Source organism: Hipposideros armiger, unplaced genomic scaffold (genome assembly GCF_001890085.2).
Source record: "Hipposideros armiger isolate ML-2016 unplaced genomic scaffold, ASM189008v1 scaffold_276, whole genome shotgun sequence".
Lineage (NCBI taxonomy): Eukaryota > Metazoa > Chordata > Mammalia > Chiroptera > Hipposideridae > Hipposideros > Hipposideros armiger.
Genome location: NW_017731626.1, coordinates 940,428 through 959,713, shown reverse-complemented (window position 1 = coordinate 959,713; position 19,286 = coordinate 940,428). Strand labels below are relative to the sequence as shown.

The 19,286-nt window shown below is 44.0% G+C and overlaps 1 protein-coding gene across 1 annotated transcript in view; it reads right to left on the bottom strand.

Moving 5' to 3' along the window:
- The window catches only part of LIPC (lipase C, hepatic type), a 134,056-nt gene extending 119,697 nt beyond the window's left edge, over window positions 1-14,359 (bottom strand). Inside the window, exon 1 of the mRNA XM_019657556.1 lies at window positions 14,227-14,359. Within this exon, the coding sequence (XP_019513101.1) occupies window positions 14,227-14,311 (85 nt within the window). The 5' untranslated portion in view covers window positions 14,312-14,359. The remainder of the gene's footprint in view (window positions 1-14,226) is intronic.
- Between the last annotated feature and the right edge of the window lie 4,927 nt (window positions 14,360-19,286).

Below are 19,286 nucleotides of genomic sequence, written 5' to 3'. Positions count from 1 at the left end.
ATATATATATATATTGGGGGTGCCAAAAAAGTTGTATACAGGTGGACACTTTGGTCAACGTTGCTCAAGCAGTAGTTCGCTGTAATCAGAAATGTCTGAACGCTGATGGTAACCACTTTGAGCACCTCTTGTAATTGCAGAAGTCAAACGTGACTTGTTTTCATCTTTTGTTATCACTATATACTGAGTATTACAATTTTAATACAGTTTTCCTTTCTTAAAACGTACGTACATTTTTTGACACCCTCTGGGGAGTGAGGGGAGAGAGAGAGAGAGAGTAGGCAAATATACAAAAATGTTAATAACTGTTGACTCTATCTGCAGAGAATACAATAACTCATTGTATTTAAAGCCTTTCAACTTTGCCTATAGTGGAACATTTTTGTAATTAAAAGTTGGGAAAACATTGGGAGTAGTATATGAATCAGGTGAGTATTATACTATTCGGACAACTTAGTACTAAGAGTAGAGATTTACAAATGTTTGTTTTATGGCCAGCAATGCATAGTTGCAAAGTGCTTCCACATATGTGATCTCCTTTCATCCTCAGAACAACCCTGTGGGGTCTCTAATAATAAAGCCCACTGCTCCCCAACAAATCAGAGAAATTGGGTACATTGGCCTTCATGGGTATCCCACTGTGGATGTCAGTGCCAAAGGAGCCTGAGACATACTCTGAGCCTCTGTGGGCCTGGTCTCTTCTAACTAAAAGTTTTCAATCACCTTACCCACTATGAGTGACGGCCACCTCCTCAGTGGCCCAGGAGGAAACCCACCCCTCAACAAAGTCCTGGTCCCCTTACATGTCAGCCTCCATCACAGTCTCTGCTTCTAGAAAGTCAAGCTCAGAAACAACGTGTGAACACGAGCCCAGGCAACCCAGCCCAAAGAAAAGAGTGACCCCATGACGTCAAGCCTGAAAATTTGGGTCAATTTTGGCAACCAAGGGAACTGGGAAAAAGCTAAAATGTTTTTCTTACCCAAGCATCCTCCAATGACTGGGTTGTTTTCATACACTGAGCTGGACCCTCCACAGCATCTCAGTGGCTTGGCGATACCATCAAGACAATACCTGAGAAATCTCCCTTCAGGAGACTCTCTGCTGCCTGTGACACAGGTGTTGCGATTATTCCGTGACTATGTTGTCTTGGTGTGTTGCTCATGCCCTGGCCACCACCTTCATGCCACACAGAGGGGCTCCTGTCCCTGAGATTCATGATCAGGATGGGTGATGTTGCAGCAGGAAGAGCTGGAGAAGACACTCATGAGGGAGGTTGGGGATCAGCCTCCTCACTCTCAGGGGACACATCCACATGACCAATTTAAGCAGGAAGTCCACACTCAGAGGATGGTGTCTGGGCCATGGATTTACCCACGATTTAGCCACACACCAGCTCTGTGCCAGGCCTTGTGGTCAGACTCCAACACATTTAACATTCGTCCATCGTATTACTTTGCTAGGGTTGCCATCACAAAGGACCACAAAGTGACTCAGGCAACAGAAATTTATTTTCTTATAATTCTGGAGGTTAGAAGTCCAAGATCAAGGTGTTGGCAGGGTTGTTTTCTGCTGAGGGTTCTCTCCCTGGCTTGTAGATGGCCATCTTCTTCTCTTTATCTTCACATAATCTCCCCTCTGTGCACGTCTGTGTCCTAACCTTCTCTTCTTATAAGGACACCAGTGATATGGGATTAGGGCCCACCCCAATGACCTCATTTAACTGTTATTACTGTTTAAAGTACCCTATCTCCAAAGACAGTCACATTCTGATGTACTGAGGGTTAGAACTTCAACACATGAACAGGGTGGGTGGGGGTGGGGAGGACACGCATTTCAGCCCATAACACCCAGCAAAGACTTTCAAGACTCTGCTCTGATCCGGGTTCTGGGCCAGGCACTAGAGACCCTATGGACACGTAGGTAGATCATTGTTCTGTTTGAGCTTCAGCTACTCCCCAGGGGCTTCAGAGTTAGAAAAAGAGGCTTATAAATATAATGGAGATGGGAAAGTGAGTAGTAAGTCTGCATGCTCCGAACCAGGCCCAAACAGAGGACCTTTGCTGTGGGGGTGCAGGAAGCTATGGCCCAGCCAAGGGGCACAGGAGACAGCTGGCAGCTAGTGGGGGAGGGGCCCAGTCCCTTTCAACAGCATGATTAAGACTTTCTGGCAGCACAAGCAGTAACTGGCAGGACACCAAGAAGGAGCCATTTATCTGGCTCACGTTGCGGGTAAGTGATAAAACACCCTCTGGCCCGGTGCCTGAAGGAACAATCCTCTCCCCAGACAGGTGCTCCTGTGAGCCCACACTGCCACACTCTCTGGCCTAGAGAGGTTGACTTTAGCCAGGTCATTGCCTAGACTCGGCTTGGCCTCCGCCAAGGAGAAAGGGCCCAAGGTCAGCTGCCATCCTCTCCTGAGGCTCTTTACCCCTTGCAGAGCCCAAAAGGAGAAGCGGATGGTGGCCCATGCCCAAGGATGAGTAAGTCAGGGCAGAGAGACAAGGAGGGTCCTCTGCATGTCTAAGCCCTCTGTTCCTGGCCCAGGCAGAATATACACCGTGGACTCCTGAGCGAGGCTATGGATGTCAAAAAGGACTGGATTTGGGGTCTAAAATCCTGGGTCTCAGTCCTGGCTACATCTCTTACCAGCAAGTGGTCTCCAGACCAACACTAGTGGCAATTACCTTGCCACTCACTATTGAGTAGTTTAAGGCAAGTTACTAAATCTCTCTGAGCCATAATTTCCCCATTTATAAAATAGAGATAATGATACTTATCTCACAGGGTATTTCCATGGATTAAGTGAAATAGGCAAGACATTTGACATATTTAAAAGTTCTTTGAGATAATAGTTGCTATTATTTCATACATCTTGGTTCTACTCAATTGAAGCAATGTAAGACTTTCTTTCCAAAAAGCATCAAATGTATGTTTTTATTGTTAGTACTGGATCAAAAACTGATGTGTCTGACCCTGTATAAAGCAGTACTGGGGGGAAAAATGGTCGTTTACTGCTTGGTTTATTTTTACAGAATTGCAAACAGAATGGTGCCTTTGTCCTGGTGTCTGAGAATCTTTGAATCGCTCAAGGCAATTGAGTCACACTAGGGTTAAGGCAGGGGGCAATGTCGCATGTTTAAAGTGAACAGAATTTTGCTTTTACATTTCTGTCCTGTTAACGTTTAAATAGCTGATACCAGATGAGGCAGCCGTTGACAGTCTCAGGGCATTGTGATGCCCTCTCAATGAGCCCTGTTGATACCCAGGATGTCAGTGCTGAAAAGGACTCCAGCATACTGCTCATGGGAAATCAGAGGCCCAGGAGGTGAAGACAGCCACCCAAGGCTGTGCAGCCAGTACCAAGGTATAGAGACATCAAAGATATTACCAGAGTTTCTTGGTGTATGAGAAAATGAAAACAAAATGCAGCAACAAAAACCAGCCATGGAGTGTCCTTTTGGGGAGTCCACTTCATAGTCGATGTAGAGGCCTGACCACGGCATTGTATTTCTGAAACTGATGTTGAATAATACTGTATGTCAACTATAATTATATATACATATAGTCTTGGGACATGGAGTAGAGAGCGGGAACGGATTCAATGGAATTGTAATAGATAAGCATGATATCGGGGGTGGGAGGGCAATAGATGGGGGGAGGGGGGTTGTTACCTGGTGAGGGTGAAAAGGGTAACTATTGTATTGTTCTGTACACCTGAAACTAACAATAAAAACAAAACAAAACAAAACAAAAACCCAGCCATGGGGGCCGGCTGAGTGGCGCGATGGTTAAGAACTGGCTTGGGACGCCAGAGGACCCCAGTTCGGATCCCACATATGAGGGCTAGTGACACTGCCCTCCTCAGCTAAGATGCTGAACAACAGCTCAACCTGGAGCTGGGCTGCCCGTGAGTCGCCTGTGACAGCGTAGGCTGCAGCCCCTGTGGCAGTGGGTTGCCATGGGCTACCGTGTGTAGCCAGCAGCCAGCATGAGTGGCCAACAGCCGCCATGAGTGGCCGTCCAGAAGCCAACGACTGATCTGCCTCGCCCGGGAAGAGCACAATGATGGTGTCAACTTGGGCCAGTGAAGCAACGTCCTCCACAACTAGACTGAAGAACAAAATGACAGCAACTTGTCTGTTCCCCTTTCCCCCAATTCCCCAGCACTGTTCCCATCCCTCCAATTCCCCAATAAAAATCTTAAAAAAACCCCAAAAAAACCCAGCCATGCTGGCAGCCAGGCCATGATGTACCCAACTGAACACAGGCAATGCCCACAGAATGGAAACAGTGTGCTACAAGGACCCTCCACATCCACGTTTGTAACAAGACAGAGAGGAGGCCACTCTGAAAGCAAAAACAGGACTAAACAGTCCCATTTTGGACTTACAGGAGTGACTGCTGTGCCTCTCCCAATGCTTGCTCTAGTCTCACTTTCATCTTCCTACCTGCTAGATCGCTACAGATTAAACTAAGCAATAATAGTTGACAATAATTAAGAAATTATTAAATTATGAAGATGCTTGATCATTGAATTGCCCACCCCCCTTTGACAGGCTCCAATCCAGAACTGCCCCCTGCCACCCAACCCTTTCTTAGTCCCTCCAGCCCACGCCCAAATCTTCTAAGATGCCACTCTCAACTCCTGGTACTGGGATGGCCCTGGGTTTCTCTGGAGTGTGTCCTCTTTGCTGCAGTGCGCCAAATAAACCTAACTTTCATTTGGCTTCAAGTGTTTTCCTGGTGGTCTTCCAGTGGTGAACTTTTACATCTATAAAATGCTCATAATAATCCCTGCCCAATATTCTTTACAGAGACATTATAAGAAGCAAGTGGTATCATGCAGGTGGGAAGGTGTTTTTAAAGTTGAAATTGCTATAGGTCTATAAGCTAGTATGATGCAGAATTTGAAAATAGTTCTCTTTTCAGACTTAAAATGAGGTACTTTTCAAATTGAATGTTCCTATTCAAACATATGTTCTTGCCTCCATTTCCTTGGTGTAAATCTCTCGTATGATTTAGTATGAATAGCAACAAGAAAACTTCACAGAGACTTGCTCACGGCTGGGGTCTGTCTGGAAGATGTGAGTGTTTGTGGGTGCCAGCCAGGTGAGGTTGCAGAGCTGGTGGATCCTGAGACCCACCTCTGCCTTTTCTGATTGATGACATTGCTTTCTATAAGGGAGTGGCTGGGGTTTCAGCCAGGCTGGGAGATAAAGCCATCCACCCCGCATGAGAGGCAGCCAGCAATTGTGTCTCTCTTTCAAACATCAATCTCAGTGGTGGCCCCACTGCTCCTTAGCAGGGCCTTTGAGGCCCTCACCTCCAGCCTCTTCTATTTTTGTGCTCCACGCTGGGCCACAGCAAACGTCTCAGGGATTCCCAATTTCATGATCTCCAAAATGGGTTTTTCAAGCCTCCAAAATGGGTTCATGCTTTTCCTTCTGTTTGCAACATCCTTCCACTTTTTTTCCTTCAAAATTCAACTCGAATAGCACATTCTCTGTAAAGGCTTCTCAGCTAACCTCTCCTGACTTATGAGTTCAAATTATGCCTCTCCTAATCTCTAATACACACACACACACACACACACACACACACACACCACACACACCACACACCACACACACACACACACACACACACACACACACACACACACACACACACAGATGCCCCAGAAGTTGGGAAGCTTCTTTATAAATAGAAGTATGCTTTTTCATTTTCATATCCTTAAGGGTACATTTTTGTACTGACAATGGGGCCTGGTACACAGTAGGTGGTTAATAAATGCTATGATTTGCTGCTGCTGATCTTGTTATGTTTCAGTATAAAGCAGGATATTGTTTTCACTGTTTCGGTTTCTCTTGGGACAAGGAAGCAGGAACTTTTGTCACAGGGAAGATTTTCGTAATCATACAAAGGCCAGTCCTGGTCAACTGAGAATCACAGGCTCTGCCCAGCTTTTGGTAATGCCCAGCTCATGTGAAAAGAATTTTCTCGATCCTATTTTCAGGCCTGCCAAGGAGTGGCTTAGTGTGGATGGTTAATTAGTAATTGCAATAAGTATTTTTCCACCAATTACAAGTAAGTCTCAGTTTGGGAATTTTTTTCATGTTAAGAACTACTTTCTTTTCAGCATGATGGTATTTTATTTTGGAGAAATAAATAGTGACGAATATCTTGGGGTTTTATATTATATGGCTACCCCTGAGGAAGGTCAATATCCAGGATCAATAGATGTTGATATTCCTCCACCGCCCCCACCAGGAGACTCAGGGATGAAGCCAGTTTTGCCCTGGAAGCTTGTGTTGTTTCCCCTGGAAGACCCCGGAGCCTGGAAGTCAGGCGGTCTGGGTTCAAGTCCAGTGAAAATCTTGCCACTAACTATCTAGTTTCGTTTGTCTGGTGGTTCTCAAGGTGTAGTGCTCGTAACTCCAGCAGCACTTGGGAACTTGTTAGAAATGCAAATTCCCAGATCCACCCCAGGCCCACTGAATTAAAAACTCTGCCGACTGGGCCCAGCAATCTTATTTTAATAAGATTTATTTATTTAATAAGTTTAATAAAGCTAATAAATTTAATAAAACTTATTAAATAAGAATTAATAAAAATCTCATTTTAATAAGCTTCTGATACGCACTGAAGTTCAAGAACCTTTGACCTCGTCAAATCCCTTTGTTTTATCATTTTTTAAAAAATTAACTTTTTAGTTATTCAAATCATTACATATACCATACACATACTGTAATATTATATAAAATTTGAAGGAGAAAAATTTAGATATAAACTCAACTGGCATATCGACATTTTTGTACATTGTCTTCCAGTATTTTTTCCTCAAACATTCATATTTTCAGAGTTGCAATCACAGGACCCACCCAATCAGGTATACTGCTTTTGTCCCACTTAGCATTTGAACATAAATTCTAGTCAGTGTTTCCACCTTTATATCTTGAAAAGAACTATGTTTGATGGCCGCACATTTCACCAGGCCCCTGAATGTGAATTTGTGTATGTGGAGGTGAAGATGTTATACAGACAAAGAGGCCTCCCTTTCCATCCCCTTGGTCCTCTTCTCTGTATTCCCCCTCCCCCAATCCCACTGTGGAAAAATGGAAACTATAAGTGTTCCTGGAAACAGGGCCACGAACAGAGAGGAAAGGGAGGTTAGCCCATAGCCCTGAGTTTTCCAGAGTCATCCAGAAATCCTGATTCTGCCAGACCTGAAATCCTCTCCTAAAACTCTGAAGCTGCTGGGACATCAGTGTGCTACCTTGTGGTGACGTCTAAGAATTACACCTTTGTTTGAGAAGCATGGTTGGCACCCTGAATCCCCCAGTGCAGAAACAAGTGGAGTTTGTCTCCTTGCCCTAAGCTGGGTGCCTGAGTGTGAGCTCCAGGCACCCACTGACCACCTTACCATAGCTGTCCCACTCCCGGCATGATAGGCTGGGCTCTGACGCATTGTTCTGGTTTTCACATTGGGGCTGAAGTCTGGCAGGGTTCCAGGTCACTTGCCTGCCAACCTGGCCAACCCTTTCCTCACTGGGCTCAACACAAATCCCTGGCGAGGATGCCCCACTCTACTCTGCCTCGTTGGAGCCAGCATACAGCCACCTTCCTGGCTGTGGAAATTGTGGTGCCTCCTGCGCTGCTGGGACCCCATGGATGTCAGGGACCCCCAGGCTGAGGTCAGGGTGGTCACACCCCCTTGGAGAATGTAACTGAGACTGCTCAGCTCTGTCTTGTGGACCAGACCTTGCAGCATTGTAGCAGCTGGTGTGGAAAACAGGGCAAGGAGCAGGCGTCAGGGGGATCTTCATACTGGACAGTTAACTTTGAACTGGGCCACTTGGTAAGTTATGTGTTCGCCTCAGTTTACAGGCTCAATTCTTTCAGCAATCAGCCTTCTCAGTTACTCTCTGAAAAATGGACTGTTCACCTGGCCCAGAATTAAAGAATATGGATTCAAATCCTGGGTCCCTTGTGAAAGGCAAGCAGGGTGGAGGACAGGCTCTGTCTTCTCACTTCAGGCTGGTCCCCAGCCTCAGGAGGGCTCCAGACCAGCTTAGCGGTGGGACCAGGAAGCCTAGTAGAGGGCAGACAGATTTTCACTGGATTGTCGGGGGTTGGCCTTCTGCCGATTCTGGTTTCAGGTACATTCCCAAGTGAATGGGCTCCATGTCTAGATGCTGCCTCCAACATTACTCATGAATGATGTTCCCTGCAAATGTGGAGGCCTGCCAAAATTTTGCAGGCCTTACTGGGGGAATAATTCTGGGCCTGGCCAAGGACAGGTGGAGGTGGCAGGTCTTAAGGGACAGTACAGGTCTGTTTCCCAGTGGCCCTCTAGGGACAGCAAATCCAGGACCAACTTAATTGCAGATAATTGGGGTCTTTTTTTCTTAATTTAATCTTTTACATTTAAAAATTTAACAAAAAACAAAGTTCATTGCCTTAAAACTCTTTATATATCTTTATGCTTTGAATGCCTAGCGATATAAAGGTATATAGTTTTTTTCAGTCATGATTCAATATGTAGGTTATTTAGTCCTGTTTCTTCCCCATCTTATCACATAAAATTTCCTCATACTTATTTCTAAAGCCACAAACCCAATTGTTATTCAACTTTTTAAAGGTCACAGGCCCCTCTGATAATTTGCCAAAAGTTTTCACTTCTCTCCTTCACTCAAATTGCACATACACACAGTCTTGGGTACCATCCAGGAGGTAGCCAGGCTCTCTGAAACCCATCCCTGTGCTGGGTTAGGACCCCCAGCCGTTAACTATGAGTGTCTAAGAGCCAGCATTAAGCCTTTCATTTCTGAATCCCATCATTATCACCTCCAAATTTCTTGGAACTTTTAGTAGTAGGTATTTGAAACAATGATTGTTTAAAGATGGACTTAGTAACAACTGGACTTTCTGTCCATGATGGTTTGTTGTTGGGCATTCAAGTTGCTTCCAGTTTGTTGCAGTTGTAACTCAGTGTTGCAGTCAACACCTTCCTGGTTTTTTTTTTTCCTTGTTTATTTGTTTGTTTTAAATTTCTTCCCAGAAGGCCTAGTTTTAGAGTGTTTGGGCTTGAAAAACACGTGCACAATATCGGCTCTGTCCCTTTGCGTATGCACAAGGGAAACCTCATTCTCTTTTGTACAGATTTCATCCTGCAAAACCCTGTTCAAATACTGCCTCCCTCCTAGTAAACCTTCCTTGTACCCACACTTGGGAGTAAACTCCTCTGCATCTCTGCCTGCGCCTTGTCTTAGTCAATTTGGTTGCTATAACAAAATACTATAGACTGGGTGGCTTGTAACCAACACAAATTTATTTCTTACAGTTCAGGAGCCTGAAAGTCTGAGATCAGGGTGTCACCATGGTCAGGTTTAGGTAAGGACCTGCTTCTTGGTTTCCTTACATGGTGGAAAGAGAGCGAGCTCTCTGGGGTCCCTTTCATAAGGGCGCTAATCCCATTCACGAGGGCTACATCCTCACAACTGAATCACCTCCCAAATGCTCCACCTCCTAATTCCGTCATATTGGGGTTAGAATTTCAACATGAATTTTGGGGTGTGGGGAACACAAATACTCAGTCCATTGCATTCCTCTCTAGTGGTACTTATCATATGCCTGGTTCTGTAATAGCTGAAAAAATTTTATATGCGTATCTTATCTTCTTTGTTAGATTCAGTGGTATACCTTACGTATTTGAAGCCCAGAATAGATTATTTTAATATCCTTCTGCTCTGTAAGACACAATTATTTTCAGTAACATTCATGCAAAAATCAGCTATTTTCTTGATTTGTTCTTTAATTTTAGAGCAATGAACAATTTTAAAAAGAACATAGTTGAACTTTAAAGATACTCAAATGCATTAAAAGTACTTCCTGTAAGAGCCAAAATTTTTACTTACCATACAAAATATTATACCTCACAGTTCACCGTAAAATCTGTTTTATTGTTTTAAATTTTAAACACAAAAATTCTTAAGTGATCACATAGGATAACAGCATTGAAGTCCTCAGGTTCTGTTTCTTTGTCTTTATAATCACTATGGTATTATTTTTCCCTTTGAATCTGTTCAAATGTGGGAACATGCTGTAAGGACCACAGTGTTGGAGACATGAGATGACCCACATGAGTTGGAAGGACTCTGAATCATTACACACTTCCTCTTGTAATAAGCACATGCCATTGAACCTGGGAGTGTCAGGGGCCAACTACATAACTGGGAGTTCTCTAAATTAACATCAATGGAGAGCACAGTTTTTATTACAGGATAATGAAAGTGTGATCATTTACAGTTGACATATACAGAGGGTGCCAAAAAAAAGTATACACATTTTAAGAAAGGAAAAAACTATTAAAATTGTAATACTCAATATATACTGATAACAAAAGATGAATACAAGTCACATTTGACTTCTGCAATTACAAGAGGTGCTCAGAGTGGTTACCATCAGTGTCTAGACACTTCTGATTATGGCAAACTACTGCTTGAGCAACGTTGACCGAAGTGTCTACTTGTATACATTTTTTTTTGCACCCCCACTATATTAATAAAACTCAACAGTAACCACAGCAGTTGTTTACAATGTTGACCAAAAAACTATCTTGGGGGGAGGAGCTTTATTTTTTACCACTGACATTATTTAGAATTGTGATAATGAGAGGAAGACCAATTTTTAGTAGGTTCTATTATTGTATTTACATTCTCTATAGATGGCTTTCAGGGCAGATGCTCCCGCCTTCTAGCCCCTGATTTGACACCGAATCCGTGGAGGGCAGGGACTTGCTATACAGTGTCTATTGCATGAATGCAGTGGTTCTGAGTGTGGGCTGAGGCCCTAGGATCTCTGAGGATGTCCTCCCTTTTCCTATATGTGGAGGCCTTATATTTTCTTCAAACAAAACAACACATTATAATAGATTGAATACAGAAACAGATGAAAGAATCCAGCTGTCTTCCGGTAAGCCAGACATTAAAGAAATTAGCAAAATCTTTTGGTAAAGCATTGTCACTCTTCTGACTCACTTTTTTGTTGTTGTTTGGAAAATCCAAGTTATTTCTCATGATATCATGTTATACATATTAACACGATAATTTTTTTTTTTTTTAGCTGAGCCATCTTGCCACCTATTGGCAGCTTAGGGGCAGCTCAGCTTGGGCTGGGACTCGAACCGCTGTTGCTCAGTGCTCAAACTCTTGAGCAAGCTCTTAACCAACTGAGCCACTCAGCTGGCCCTAAATTTGTTATTTTTAAAAGCATTAAAATTAAAAAAAGTTTCTCAGTTTTAGTCTCTAATGTGGTAAATATTCATAGCTGTAGTCCATATAAAAAAGCTCTTTGGGGTTCTAAATAATTTTAAAGAATGTACTGGTGTCCTGAGACCAGAAAGTTGGAGAATCGCTGTCTTACTGCATTGCTTATATAGAGCTGATGCTTGTGCACATGTGTTGGATGAATGAGTGACTGAATAGATGGGCATCAGCTGCTTTTAGGATTTGGAAGCTGTGACTGGAATTGGAGGGAGAGGGCGGGCCCCTGTAGGTGGTAGGGCTGGATACCTGGGAGGTGGGAGGTGCAGCGGTCTGGGAGCAGCAGCTTCCATTGGAAGCAGTGTTTGCTCTGATGGCAACACCGGTGGGGTGGGCCTGGGCCTCTGGCAGTGAGGTCTGGGGATGAGGGTGATGGTAGCTCTGTGTTCTGGGGGCTTCAGCAGGCTCACCACATCCTGTTCCCTTTGGTGCAGATGAGTAGGAACAACTGCCCGAACCTGCCTCCTGGGAGACAAACTGAGCAAAATGGTTTTCTAGGGACCGCTGGCTGTCAAAACACTGGGTGTGAGTACAATGAAGACAGAGAGGCTGGTAACTTCAGTCAGACAGATTAACCCCTAGGTGCCTCTCCCTGCTTTGCCCTAACTAGCCACGGGACCTCTGGCAAATCGCTTAACTGCTGGCTTATCAACCACATAGTGAGGGTGGGATAGTATGTCTGTGCAGCTTGGGTACATACTGGTTGCACAGTACATTAGTGGGTCCATTAGTAATGTCATTAATAATAATAAAAACAAGTAGGCTGGGAGGGATGGGATTAAGGATGAAGGGTCCTGGAGAGAGTTCTTCCTGGCCCATGACTAGTGACAGTTGATGCTTAGTATATAAACCAGGGTTTTTCAACCTTGGTACTATCGACAAAATTTTGTTCTGGATAACTCATTGTTGTGGAGGTTGTTGGGTGCAATGTAGGATGTTTAGCAGCATCCCTGGCCTCTAAGCACTACATGCCAATAGCACTCTCTCCTAGTTGTGACAACCAGAAATGTCTCTGGACCTTGCCCAATGTCCCTGAGGTGGGCGGAAGTTTTGCCCCCAGTTGAGAACCACCAGTGTAGATCCTCATCTGACAAGGGCTCCATGTTGAGATGCTTGCTTCCCGGCAGGGCCAGGAAGATGGGCACAGCCTCACGCACATGGATCTGCTCATGCCTTGAAGAAAGAATTCTGCCAAGAGATTCTGCTTTCAAAGCAACAAGAGGCCTCCTGATTCTGATCCTTTTTCCTGAGGAGCCCTCCTGCTAATTGTGGCCACTCCCTCAGCTTTTGGACAAACCAGGACCTGGGAAAGCAGCAGCTGACTAGCATGGGGTGATGTTGAAGGAAATCTGGATAATACCCAGCAGCCCAGGGGAGGTCGTCCAACCCTTTGACCTCCACCTCAGCATTGATGGTTTCCAGCCCCCAAGTCTCCATTGAAAACCAGTCTGGGCCAATCAACAGCAGAATACATAAACAGAGGGTGGTTTTTCACACGACGGAATGCGACAGCAACTAGAATGAATGAGTCACCAGCACACGCAGCCACAGGGTCGAATGTCACCAACATTATGTTGGTGAAAGAAACCAGAAGCAAAAGAGCACATATGGAATGCGTCCACTAAAGAAAGTTCCAAAATAAGGCAAACTAATCTATGTTAAGGCTTTAGGGGTGCACAAGGAAGGCTTTTGGGATGCGGATTCAGATTGTGAAAATTCATTAAGCAGTTATGATATAGGCACTTTCCTATGTATGTTATATTTCAATAAAAAAAGAAACAAAACAGCATTCTGATTCAAAGGTCAGGACAGGCCCTTCAGGAAAATCCCTATGAACCCAGGGAATAAAAATCATCAGCAATTTTGCCTGTATGGCTCTAAATTATTATCATCGTTTTTGGACATGGCTTTGTAAATGAGACGATGTATACAAAATAATTAACCTCGTGGTTGGCACACAAAATGCCCAGTGGATGATAATAATGAATACTACTAAGTTATTAACTGACCTGGATACAAAATAATATTAACTACAAAGAACTGCACTTTTCCTCAAGGAGAAAAAAAAGTTTCTGGAATTTTCAGGTACATCCTGGTGAGTAAATTCCTGATTCTTAAAGTTTTTTTGGGTCCCTCTAAGCAGTCTTTGAGGAAAGGAAAATCTAGGCCTCTACCTGAGAATGATGAGTTCCTGACCAGTAACCAGCGCAAAAAGAAAGTCCAAAATGCCAGTCGTATTTGGCCAAATTGTTCGGTTTACTTCATGTCCATCATTTATTGATCCTGTGCACTGTTTAGCCAGAAATCTGGAATCTGCTTACCTGGTCAAGCCTTTGGATCTCTGGCCATCAATGTAGTTTCTGAATTTACAGACCAAATAGGCATGACTGCTGTTGGATTTCTCAGACTCAGAGTAAAACTTTGAAATCTAGAAAATGTGCAATGATATCTTTGCTTTAAACCTGGCTGGAACCAGGACTCTACAAGTTCCTCTCTTCGAAGAGCCTAGCAATTAGACAACCTCAGCAAGACAAAGCATTTCATTGCAAGCTGTGCTTCCCAATTGCAAATTAGATGCCAAATTAACTCTCAGGAAGACTGGAAACCCAGATGATTCTCCACCGAAGAAGTCTTAGCATGATTATTTCTGACTCAGATTTGCAAGAGACTTCAATGCCAGCTGCAAGCGCATTTAGAAGACTTCTACTTCCACAGTGGTTTCCTAAAATTTCTGTCCTGTTACAAATGGCTACCTGTCCCTGTGACCTGTGATGCCACTAACAGAACCACTTGGTGTGCTGTGAAGGAAGCTCTCACATAGTCAACAACAACTGGACTCTTTGTGAATACATTAAAAAAAAAAAATCCATGCCCATCTCCAGAGAAAAGGCAGGCTCTTACCTAGTCCTAGGCTTTGTCCATGGGCACTTGATTGAATAAAGATGCTCAAAACCAAGAAAATGGAGACACACAGGGAACTTCCCATTTCTCCTGTCTCACCCGAGGTCCGAGGTCTTCTCACTAATTTCTGAAGCTAGAGACCAGATTGCCTATTGATACTTTGTTAGGAAAGGCTGCTCATTAATAATTAACTTTTAAACATGTTATCTAGTGTTCAGACTTTCTTTGCTACCCCCAAACACAAATCTAAGTACAAGGCCAGACAATTAAGTTCGCGAACTCATCCTAGACAAAGTGCTACACACCTCATTGCTGAATATCACTATGGTCACCTTTGTAGTACTCCCCTTGGGAAGCTATGCACCAACGCCAGTGCCTAGTCCACTCACCCTTCAAAGCAATTTGGGAACTCTTTTTCTGGGATGGACATCAGAGCTGTTGTCGTATTACCCTTGATGTCCTGAATGTCATCAAAATGTCTCCCTTTCACTATTTCCTTTATCTTCTGGTAAAGAAAGAAGTCATTGGGGGCCAGATCAGGTGAGTAGGGAGGGTGTTGCAATACAGTGATTTGTTTACTGGCTAAAAACTCCCTCACAGACAGTGCTGTGTGAGCTGGTGCATTGTCGTGATGCAAGAGCCATGAATTGTTGGTGAAAAGTTCAGGTCATCTAACGTTTTCATGCAGCCTTTCCAGCACTTCCAAATATTAAACTTGGTTAACTGCCCATTTGGTACAAATTCATAATAATAATCCCTCTGATATCAAAAATTTTAGCCACATAATTAACAACAAGCTTGCAAACTTAATTACCAGACCTTGATCTATTACAAAAAAGGTTGATTTACAAAAGTGTTTTTTATCCTGATACATTTTTAAAATAAAACATCTTGTCATGTACTCTTACCTTCTTAGGCCAAGGTCACAGTTTCAAATTAATCAATTTAAAGTCAATGTGTTGCGTTTGGAAATTTTGTCAAAGGTCAGGGTAGGTGACTCCCACACGGTTGCCTAAGTCCCGCGCTGACAGCACTGCAAAATGTATACAGGCTCATGGCAGTGGTATTTTAAATTGCAGGTTAAGCCCAAAGAAAAAGCAAAGGGCTCTGTTATGTGTAGAGCTCCCAGAGGATCTGTTTTCTGTTGAGTTCAGCAAAATTGCTGGTGCCTGTGGTCAAAGACGGGTGGGGCAATGTTTCTAAAACTGATAGGGGCAGAGAACCTCTAACCTCAGTGTAAGAAGGGGCAAAGATGCAGAACTGGAGGCCTTTGCTGGGACCTCATGGAGAGATGACCCCAGAGCCTAAAACACAACCTTTACTTCTCTGTGTTAATTAACGCTGTGAGGAGGCCTGAGGAGTAAGGGCACTTGGCAAAACCGGGCAGGGGAAATGCCACTGTGTACGACTCTTATAATATTCCTTGAGTCTCTAGTTTTATTTAAACTTTATTCATTTGTTCAACTTTTTGGTGGGGGAGGGGGCATACCTCCTATACACCAGACATTGTTCTAGGCACTTGGGATATACAAGTGAACAAAACAGACCAAGATTCCAGTCCTTGTGAAGCTTATGGGAGGAGTCAGATAATAGACAATAAACATAATAAAGAAGAGATTTATGTAGATTGGTAGAATGCAATGAGAACTATGGAAAAAAGAAAAGTATAGCAGAGTTAAGGAGGTAGGAGGAAGTAGTGATTTTAAATAGAATGTTCAGGGTGAGCCTTGTTGGGAAATTGAACTTTAAGCAAAAGTATTAGTTAGTCTGTGGACATCTAAGGGAGGAGAGCTCAGACAGCCAGAACAGTCAGTGCAACTAGTGCAAAGGCCCTGACGTAGGAACATGACTGGTATGTTCCAGGAAGAGCAAGGATACCAGTGATTAGGGAGATGTCATTGTAAGGACTTTGGCTTTTACACTATGAGGCACTGGGAAATCATTCTGAGCAGATGGGTGACATGATTTGTATTATATTTTTAAAAGATCATTCTGGTTTGTCAAGCGAGAAACATATTATTAGTGAGCAAGGGTGCAAGTGGAGAGATCTGTTAGGAAGCTATTGCAGTGAGCCAGCAAGAGATGATGGTGGCTTGGTTCAGCATGGTAACAGTGGGATTGGGGAATGGTGGATGGGCACTGGATATATTTTACAGGTAAATGCAATAGGATTTCCTGACTATTGGGATGTGGGATGTGAGAAAAAGAGAAGAGGTGAGGATGATTTCAAGGATTTTGGCTTGAGCGTTGGGACAATGGGGTTGAAATCAGCTGAGATGGGGAAGGCTGTGGGTAGAGCAGGTTTGGTGGGGAAGATTAGGAATTCTGTTTTGACCATCTTGAGTTTGAAATGTCTCTTAGATATCCAGGTGGAAAGTTGGGTAGGCAGCTACATAACTGCCCAGAGGATCACTGCCCAGGTGAAACGGACAGAGTCTTCTGAGACTGCCAGCAGATTTGGACAGATGGACCCTAGGCCAAAGCCTGGCACTGTGCTGTCCTCTGGCTGCACCGCCTTCCATAGAACTGCAGCTTGGGGACCATCACTCAGATGCATGATTTCTGAGCAGAGGCTTCAGCCCCGACTCCCTGGCTGGTTTCTTTCTGTCCTACCCTACACAGTTAAGCAGTATCTGCGGGTTCCACTTTACTTCTTATTTCCCAGAAAGCTAAAACCTAAAACCAGTTAATTATGCCCCTTGAGCTCCTCTCCTCTGGGCCCACCTCATCTCTTGTCCTCTGGGTGCTGTCGGGAACCCCCCCCACCCCCCCACCCCACACTGCAGATTAACTCAGCAAGACACCAGTGCATCTGAGTGCCCCCCCCCCACCCCAGGATCTTGGGTCTACTACCTACTATCTGTGCAAAATGTTACTTAAGTTTAATGAGGTCCAGCTCCTCACCTGTAAAAGGGGATGACACGAGCTGGAAACATTATTTCAAGATATCAACTTCCTATTATTTTTCTCCCAACATCTCCCCCTTGTTCTTCTTCCCACTTAAGAAGGGCAAAGTAGAGAAAAGCCTACGAGTCTTTTTGTCTTCTCAGAACTTAGGACCTAGGGCAAGCAAATTTAACCAACAAAGACAAGCAAAAGGCTGAAGATATTTTCAAGGGGTGTGAAGGGAGAAATACACCCCCACCTTCCCATCACTAGATACAGTCTCTTGGGTTTTGCGAATGGGTGGGGGAGGGGGAGATTTGTCCATGAGGGCAGAGGGGGCAGTCCCTTGCTTCCCAGGAACTCTACTAAAAGGTGGTAAGAACCCAGAGAGGAAATGGCTGCGTGTGTTGGCAGGTGGGCAAAAGATGCCCCTATGCCTGGCGTGGGAGTGTGAGCAGCTGTTAGCATTCCAGTGCTGATAGGTCATATAGATAGGAAGGACAGGCCCCTCAGTGGCCATCTATGTGGGCTGATGACACAGGACCAGGTGCTCACCCCCACCCCCAGGCCTGGGTATTGTGTCTGATCCAGAACTATAGCATAACTAGTGGTGGAGGGTGGGGAGAAGGAACTCAGGAGGTCCTGAAGAATAAGAGTCTGGAGTTGTAATTCAGATGGGTTACAGGAAATAAAGGCCTTTTTTTTGCACAGCAGAATTTGTGGACTGAGATTCACACCTCTATAAACACAGACATGTCCTGAGTATTAGAGATTTGCATGTGAAGTGTGTAGCCATGTGCCTGGTTCAGTAGATTACAGTGACTTCTTTTGGAGGCAATATGCTTAGTGATCAAGAGTCCAGGCTTTGGAATCAGACAGTTCTAGGTTCAAATCCCAGGCCTAACACTTCCTAACTGGGTGACCTAGGGCAAGACATTCATGCTCTGAACTTGACTTTTCTCCATCTACGTTATGAGACTAATGATAGCTATCTGAGTGGATAAAAGGAGGTAATTTGAAGAGACAAAGCCCTTAGCAATCCTGGCAAATAGGAACTAATAAATGGCAGCTGTTATTACTTTTATTGTTTAGAATTCACCTTGAGATCAAGAGGATGTCCAGGAGGTAGATTACAGCAGGATCACAGTATTTAAATTTTAACAGAAAATGCAAATGGCCGGAAAACAGAAGGGTCTGTACTGGTGGCTGAGTTTTAGAATAGGAGTCAGCCTGAGAGCTCAGAATAAGGACCAGTTACAGGCACATCCGTGGAAAAACTGACTCAAAACTTCTAGGGCTGGGGTCTGGAGAACCTTCGTTTAAAACAGTTTCTCCAAATGTAAACAGAAAATAGTCTCAGAGACACAGAGGAAAAACTGAGGTTGCTAATTGGGAGGGGGTGGGGATGAAGGAGAAGGGGAAGGGATGAGACTATACAAATTGGTAACTACAATATGGCCTCAGGGATAGACAAGACAGTCTGGGGAATATAATCAATAATGTTGTAAATATTTTTTAGGGGGCCAGATGGACTCATGTCTTGTTAGGGAGACCACTTCATGCGGTATAGAGGCCTGACCACTGCACTGTATTTCTGAAGCTGATGTTGAATAATATTGTATGTCAACTACAATTATATATACATATAGTCATGGGATGTGGAGTAGAGAGTGGGAATGGAGTCAATGGAATTGTAATAGATAAGCATGATATTGGGGATGGGAGGGCAATAGATGGGGGAAGGGGGTTGTTACCTTGTGAGGGGTGAAAAGGATAACTATTGCAATGTTCTGTACACCTGAAACTAACAATAAAAAATAAATTAATTAATTAAAAAAAAAAGACAAGAAAACAGTTTCTCCAGGTTGTTCTTGGTCCCCTGAAGTTTGAAAACCATGGCCTCAGAGTGGTTCTTGAGAGATAGATTGGGGTATAAGAACAAAATAATAGAACTTTCAGATTTTTCTTATATCACCTGCTATAGGCTAGAGGTTGGTATCTCCCCCCCAAATTCGTATGTTGAATCCTAATCCCCAAGGTGATGGTATTGGGAGGTGGGGCCTTGGGAGGTGATTAGGTCATGAGGGTGGAGTCCTCATGGATGCGATTAGTGCCCTTATAGAAGGAACCCCAGACAAATCCCTTGCCTTTTCCTCCATGTGAGGTTACAATGA